The 7981-nt window shown below is 48.6% G+C and overlaps 1 protein-coding gene across 1 annotated transcript; it reads left to right on the top strand.

Annotated features, from left to right (window-relative positions):
- Nucleotides 1–300: 300 nt before the first annotated feature.
- LOC110569262 (small ribosomal subunit protein eS27-like) lies at nt 301–6128 on the top strand. The gene is made up of 2 exons (XM_064379726.1): nt 301–3078; nt 4646–6128. The coding sequence occupies exon 1, from the start codon at nt 2213–2215 to the stop codon at nt 2393–2395; it is 183 nt and encodes a 60-aa protein (XP_064235796.1). The 5' UTR covers nt 301–2212; the 3' UTR covers nt 2396–3078; nt 4646–6128.
- The last annotated feature ends 1853 nt before the right edge of the window (nt 6129–7981 follow it).

Here is a 7981-nt window from a genome sequence, read left to right as displayed (position 1 = left end):
TCCCCCGACCCCGCTCGGGCGGGCGGGCGGGGACGGCCGAGGGGAGGGCCCGCCGGGGGCCGACCTGCCGGCTCCTCCCCCCGCCGCCCTGCGCGCATAAAGCCCGGCGCTCGCCCGCGCGCCCGGGCGCCCGCGGAGGCGGCGGCGCCGGGACCCCCCTCCTGCGGGGCTCCCAGGTCCCCGGGGCCGAGCCAGACCCGGAATCCCGGTGCGGGCCGGGACCAGGGCGCGGCCGCACCCCCCACCCACCCACCCCGGCGCGGGGGCCTGGCCGCGGGAACGCCCTCCCGGAATGAAGCGCTTCCCGGTGCCTCCAAGGTAGCTCGGTTCCGGATCGAGAACACCCCCGGTCTTCCCTCTCAGGTCCCTGTTGTCCTGAATTGAAGAGAACCCCAATCTCCTTGGGTCGGGCGGGAGACGGCCCCAGTGCCCCCCAGCCCTCACACGCTCCATTTCCCCAGTCGGAGCGAGAAGCCGCCCTCAGAGCCCCCAGTTTCCTCCCAACCTAATTTAGAGTCCCCCCCAGCCAGGGCTCTAATTTAGAGCCCTCGCTCCGTTCCCTGTATCTCATATCCAGTTTGGGGGACCCTGTCAGTGGCTCGCGTCCCGAGTGGGGAACCTCCATCAGCACCACCCCAGTAGAAACCGTATCCGCTTCCCCAATCCGTCCTCAGCCCTTGCTGGCCAAAGTGAGAGTCCCCTTTAGCTCCCCCGAATCCCTTCGGTCCACAGTAGTGGACCCTATGGTCTATTGAGAAAATCCCCCGCCCCTAGCCTGGGTTCACAGTTTGCCGCCACCCTCAACCCCCTGTGTGAGGAGTCTCCCCTGGTTCTCTCCCTCCCTGGCTGGTTTTTGTGAGCTCCATTTAGACTTCTGTCCGGATTCGGGAAACCCAGTTCCAGACGCTCACCACCCCCACCACACCGAGGCTGGAGGACAAGGCAGTGCCTCTTAGAGCCTCGCGTTTCCCGTTTAGGAGCCCGACGCCTCATCTGTGCACCGTCCCCTCCGAATGACCCCCTTCTTTTGCAGAGGTCTAAGCTCCACCCCATCCGATTGGAAGAGCCTAAACTACCTTCTCACTGCGTTTGGAATGACTTCGCTCAGTTCCTCTTATTTTGAGGCTACTCCCCAAGAAAGCAAACACCTTCCTCCCTACCCCCATCTTCTGGGTCTCTGGGATCCCCCAGTACTTGTACTCAAGGCTCCTGGGAGTCACCTCACGTACCCCTAAAATTCCCTCCCTCCAGCCTGGGAACAACTCTGAGAAAGTCTATTCTGGATCGCCAGGGGAGCTGCGGGGCCACGCTCCTTTTCTCCACCTCTCCATATCCAAGCCTTAGGACCCCCCACTTCCCTGGCTGAAATCAGCCAAGAAAGGGTCAAAGCAGGAAGCTAAGGCGGCCAACACCCCCACTCCCCATCCCTGCTGGGGGTCTCGGTGCCACACAAGCCCCTCCCTCCCAACTCTCCTCCTACTCCCTCCCCCATCCCTGCCTTAATCCATCCGGTGTAATCCAGTGACAGCCCTTGGTGACAAGCCCTTTGCTGTTCACCTTCACATCCATCCTGAATTCAACACCTTTTATTCATGTGTGCAGCAGCTCTGGGTATCATAACTCTGACCCTGGAAGGGTGCCCATCCCCCTCTTGTTAGCCTTCCTTCCCTCCCCTTACCCCAGCCACCACGCAGAGAAGAACAGGAGAGACTTACAGTAACGGTTTCCTTGGGGACTTTCTGGGAACGCTCAGCAGGTATATCCTGTCACTCTGTGAGCATAACACTGGGAACAAACTTGCTTTTTCCTGTTTGTGTCCCTACTCTGCCCCACAGTTTCCCAGCATCCCCTGAACTGGGGATTGGGGCCACCCCACACAAGGCATTTATTACCATTCCAACACAAACGTTCCAGGGTGTGTCATACGTAGGAAAGACAGAAGAGGGTGAAGAGGTGGCCTCTGCAGTATTAGGGAGCTGACTGTTCTTAGGTTTGAACTTAAAAAGGGTTAATGGAGAGGTGCAGGGAGTAGGGATCTCCCAGTGTTCCTGGGCATTGATTTGTGTGCTGGTGCTGCTGGACAGATGAGCCTGAAGGATAGGAAATGGGTCCTTTCCTGCGGTGACCACCTACCCACGAGAACACGCCTCTCGCAAAGGATCTCCATCCCTCTCCAGAAGAGGAGAAGCAGAAACACAAGAAGAAATGCCTGATGCAGAGCCCTAATTCCTACTCCATGGATATGAAATGCCCAAGATGCTATAAAATCACCACGGTCTTTGGCCACGAACGAGTGGTAGTTTTGTGTGTTGGCTGCGCCACTGTCCTCTGCCAGCCTACAGGAGGAAAAGCAAGGCTTACAGAAGGATGTTCCTTCAGGAGGAAACAGCACTAAAAGCACTCTGAATCAACATGAGTGGGAAACCATCTCAATAAACACATTTTGGATTAAAAAAAAAGTGGGGGGAATGGGTAAGGGCATCTGTTCAGAGCCAGCCAAGGCTGTGTAAGAAGTAGCTTGAGATAGGATCCATATATTAGCATCTTCATTCAGGATCTCGGAGGGGGAGCATTTGTTTCTTTTAGTCAGTAGCTTGTTTGTATCACAGTAACATAGGTTAGACTTAGAGAAGTCCTCTTTCACTGCAGGTTTATCTCAGCAGCGCAGCTTCAGTCCACTTTGTTCACAGTAGGGGCAACAAGTCCTTCTAGAGGTAGCCCTCACAGGCCAATGCAGTTGTAAATGCATGATCCTCATAGTAAATTAAGGATCTCAGTGGTATTAAGGAAAAATGATCTTTAGAGCAACTGGCCCAGACTTCAGAATTAAGAGATTAGAGGATGTGGTTCCGGCTTTTTTTTTCTGGTACTACACACACACAACATCACTCCGAGAATAAAAGAAGAATTTGCTTTATAGTTTTAAAAAAATCCTCTTGAGAAAGACAGTGGGCAGATGATATTATGCAACTTGGCACACGTGTGTACCGAATGTCTTCTACGTACTAGACACTGTCCTGGGTGCTGTAGTCCCAGCAACTGCCTTTGTAAAGCTTGCATTCTAGAGACGGGAGTCATGTAAGTACATGAATGAATGAATGAATTAATTAATGGATTAATGAACAGTAGATAAATAAATGGTGTGTTCAGTTAGATGTTGTAAGTGTCACAGAGAAGGAAGGGAATAGGGAGGGTGGGCGCCATAGGGTAGAAGGTGAGATGTCATTTTATTTATTTATTTATTTATTTATTTATTTATTTATTTATTTTTATTTTTGAGACAGAGTCTTGCTCTATCGCTCAGGCTGGAGTGCAGTGTTGTGATCTTGGCTCACTGCAACCTCTGCCTCCTGGATTCAAGCGATTTTCCTGTCTCAGCCTCCCCAATAGCTGAGATTACAGGCGCCCACCACCACGCCTGACTAATTTTTTGTATTTTTAGTAGAGATGGGGTTTCGCTGTGTTGGTCAGGCTGGTCTCAAACTCCTGACCTCAGGTGATCTGCCCACCTCAGCCCCTAAAAGTGCCGGGATTACAGGCATGAGCCACCGCACCCAGACTGAGATGAGATTTTAAATCAACAATATTCTCAAGGGAAGGGTGATTATTTAGCAAAGACTTTGAGATGAAACTACTCTATGATACAGAACTCTCATTTAAGCAGAATGTCTGCGTCTCTTAAGTGCAATGATAATCGATATTCATATTTTGACTTTCACTACCTAAAACTGTGAGCCAAGTAGACTCAGCGCGATGGGAGCTCAGAAAATGGTAGTTTTTGAACAAACACCTCTATCAGATGAGAAGGCTGAGAGCTGAGGGTTTTCCTTGACCAGTCTTGGAGAAACACAGCTTTAAAATATATTGAAGAGCCTTTGAGAATGACAATAACAATGAAAGTAAAGATTAAATTACAGTCCATGTGGTTTTAGTGTGCAGAGTATTTCAGTGTTGTCATTCTTTGAAAATGCAGTATCAGCCAGGCACAGTATCACGCCTGTAATCCCAGCACTTTGGGAGGCTGAAGCGGGCAGATCACGAGGTCAGGGGTTCGAGAGATCAGCCTGGTCAACATGGTGAAACCCTATCTCTACTAAAAAATACAAAAATTAGCCGGGTGTGGTGGCACACAGCTGTAATCCCAGCTACTTGGGAAGCTGAGGCAGGAGAGTTGCTTGAACCCAGGAGGTGGAGGTTGCAGTGAGCCGAGATTGCGCCACTGAACTCCAGCCTGGGTGTCAGATTGAGACTCTATCTCGGAAAAAAAAAAAGAGAGAGAAGAAAAAAAGAAAATGCAGCATCCAAGCAAAGCTCTGAATTGCCCAGAACATTCCATTTCTTGTCCATGCAAGAAAAATTTACTGTAAGCCAATTAAGAGCCATGCATTTATAATCAGTGCATTTTACAAACTCCCCCACTTAAAAAATACATATATATACATTTTACTTTTTCTTTCTTCTTTTCTATTTTTGAGACAGGGTCTCACTCTGTTGCCCAGACTGGAACACCATGGCACGATCAGGGTTCACTGTAGCTGCAACCTCCTGGGCACAAGCAGTCTTCCCAAAGCAACCTCCCAAGTAGCTAGGGCTACACATGCACGCCACCACGCCCAGCTAATTTCTGTTTTGTTTTGTTTTGCAGAACAGGGTCTCACTATGTTGCCCAGGCTGGCCTCCAGCTCCTGGACTCAAGCAATCCTCCGCCGCCACGACCTCCCAAAGTGCTGGGATTACAAATGTAAGCTGCTGTGCCCAGCCTAAAAAGTAGACTGTATTTTTACTGACGAGAAGATACAGAGATTTCCCCCGTGCCCTCTGCCCCCACATGTGTATAACCTTTCCCACTGTCAACATCCGCCACCAGAGTGGTACATTTGTTACAACTGGTGAACCTATACTGACACATGATTGTCACCCAGAGTCCATAGTTTAGAGTTCACTCTTGGTTTTGTACATTCTGTGTGTTTGGACATGTATCTCCTGTTGTATACATGTGTAAGGACATGTATCTCCCATTGTACTGTCAGACAAAGTGGTTTCACTGTCCTCAACATTCTCTGTGCTCCACCTATTCGTTCTTCCCTCCCCCAACCCCTGACAACCACTGATCTTTTACGCTCCATAGTTTTCTCTTTTCAAGAACGTCATATAGTTCGAATCATAAAGTATGTAGCCTTTTAGACTGGCTTCTTTCACTTAGTAATACACATTCAAGATTCCTCCATGTTTCCGGGCAGTGGCTCACACCTGTAATCCCAGCACTTTGGGAGGCCGAGGCAGGCAGCTTACGAGGTCAGGAGTTCAAGACCAACCTGGCCAACATAGTAAAACCCGTCTCTACTAAAAGTACAAAAAAATTAGCTGGGCGTGGTGGTAAGTGCCTGTAATCCCAGCTACTCGGGAGGCTGAGGCAGGAGAATCGCTTGAACCAGGACCTGGGAGGCGGAGGTTGCAGTGAGGCGAGATTGGGCCACTGCAGTCCATGTCGAAAGAAAGAGAGAGAGGGAGAGAGAGGGAGGGAGGGAGGCAGGGAGGAAGGAAAGGAAGAAGAAAAGGAAGAAAGATTCCTCCATGTTGGCTTTTGTGTGTGTGTGTGTGTCTGTGTGTGTGTGTGTTTCATTTTTTTTGTTTCTTGTGTTTTTTTGTTGTTGTTTTGTTTGTTTGAGACCAAGTTTCCTTCTGTTGCCCAGGCTAGAGTGCACTGGCATGATTAGGCTCACTGCAGCCTCAACTTCCCAGGCTCAAGCGATCCTCCCACCTCAGGCTCCTGGACAGCTGGGACTACAGAATAGTTGGGACTACAGCTGCACGCCACTGCCCCTGGCTAATTTTTGTATTTTTTGTAGAGACAGGGTTGCACCATGTTGCCCAGGCTGGTCTGGAATGCCTAGCTGCAAGTGATCCACCTGCCTCAGCCTCTCAAAGTGCTGGGATTACAGGCGTGAGCCACCTGGCCTGGCCCCCACCATGTCTTTTCATAGCTTGATAACTCGTCTCTTTTTAGGGCAGAATAATAGTCTGTACTCTAGATGTACCACTGTTTACGCGTCCATTCACCTCCTGAAAGACATCTTGCTTGCTTGCAAGTTTTGGCAATTATGAATAAAGCTGCTGTAAACATCCAAGTGCAGGTGCATGGACATAGGTTTTCAATCCCTCACTTTTTTGTCCTAATTTTTGTCCTTTTTTTTTCTTTTCCTTCTCTCAAATTTCTGGACTCAACCAGAAGGCTATCAGCTGGGGTAATGAGAGCACTTGACTGAGAACGTAAAGATCCATACGCTGGTCTTGGGACTACCACTGTTTCTGGTTGAGTGGTTCTAGGGATACACCACTTAGCCTTCTGAGCTTCCATTTACTTTCGGAGTTGCTGCAAGACTTATGTGAGAGCATGTATTTGAAAGCACCTTAGACACTCTAAAGCACTATGGGAAAGTAAGGGTAGAGCTGTCCATCAACGCGCTATGGGAGTGCCGGGTGTGCTGACTCATGCCCGTCATCCCAGCACTTTGGGAGGCTGAGGCAGGTGGATCACTTGAGGTCAGGAGTTTGAGACCAGCCTAGCCAACATGGCAAAACCCCTTCTCTACCAAAAATCCAAAAATTGACCAGGTGTGGTGGCACGTGCCTGTAATCCCAGCTACTGGGGAGGCTGAGGTGGGAGAATCGCTTGAACCCGGGAGGCGGAGGCTGCAGTGAGCTGAGATTCTGCCACTGCACACCAGCCTGGATAGCAGGGTGAGACTCTGTCTCAATACAAACACAAAGCAGCGCTATGGGAAGGTAAGGACAGAGCTGTCCATCAGCTCCATACAATGGAATATTATTCGTCCATAAAAAGGAATGCTGGTACATTTTACAACACACATGAACCTTGAAGACATTTTGCTAAGTGAAAGAAGCCAGAAACAAAAGGTCACATGTTTCATGATTCCATTTACATGAGATGTCCACAATAGGCAAATCCACAGAAAGAGGAAGTAAACAGGTGCCTTCCTAGAGCTTGGAGGGTGAGGGAGGACACAGGGAAATGGGGAGTGACTGCCAATGGGTCCAGGTTTCTTTCAGGAGCGATAAAAATGTTCTAAAATTGGTTATAGTGATGGTTACACAATTCTGTGAATATATTTTAAAATGTTGAATTATATACTTTAAGTGGGTAAATTGGATGGCATGTGAATTATATCTCTATAAAGCTGTTACCAAAAAAAAGCAAACCATTTACCTAGTTTGAACCTTTCCCTGATCTCAGTGCCTATCCATGGAAATGAATTGCCTCTTTTCTCCCATAACACTTTGCTTTTACTTTTATTATTTTCTTTTTTAATATCACAGTCCTAAATATATATGCACCTAATACTTTTAGTATTATTATTTAGAAGTTATTAAGCATTTTCCACATACTAGACATGGTGCTACGGGCTTTTCAGGGATTCTCCCATTTCATTCTCCCAGCAATTCTACAAGGTAGGAACTTCTGTGTTTTTATTTTACTAATCAAGAAAACAAGTCTCAGATAATTGTTTTCTTGGAATTTGTCCAAAGTCACATAGAGATCCTCCTCTATTTACAATGAAGCTACATCCCAATAAAACCATCATAAATCAAAAATACTTTCAGGCCAGGCTCAGTGGCTCAAACCTGTAATCCCAGCACTTTGGGAGGCTGAGGTGGAAGGATCGCTTGAGTCTAAGAGTTGGAGACCAGCCTGGGCAACATGATAAAATCCCATCTCCACTAAAAATGCAAAAAAATTAGCCAGGTGTGGTGGCACATTCTTGTAGTCCCAGCTACTCAGGAGGCTGAGGTGGGAGGATCACTTGAGTTCAGGAAGTCAAGGCTGCAGTGAGCCATGATCGTACAACTGCATTCCAGCCTGGGTGACAGCAGTAAGACCCTGTCTCAAAAAAAAAAAAAAAAAAAGCCGGGTATGTGGCACGCCCTGCAGTGTAGTCCCAGCTACTCTGGAGGCTGAGGC

Source organism: Aotus nancymaae, unplaced genomic scaffold (genome assembly GCF_030222135.1).
Source record: "Aotus nancymaae isolate 86718 unplaced genomic scaffold, 86718_ANA_hifiasm-v0.15.2.pri h1tg000021l, whole genome shotgun sequence".
In the NCBI taxonomy this organism is placed as follows: domain Eukaryota; kingdom Metazoa; phylum Chordata; class Mammalia; order Primates; family Aotidae; genus Aotus; species Aotus nancymaae.
This window is presented reverse-complemented; position numbering and strand designations above follow the sequence as displayed.

Bases quoted from the DNA above. Each gene is read 5' to 3' on its own strand.
- LOC110569262 (XM_064379726.1), top strand. From the start codon at position 2,213: ATGCAGAGCCCTAATTCCTACTCCATGGATATGAAATGCCCAAGATGC.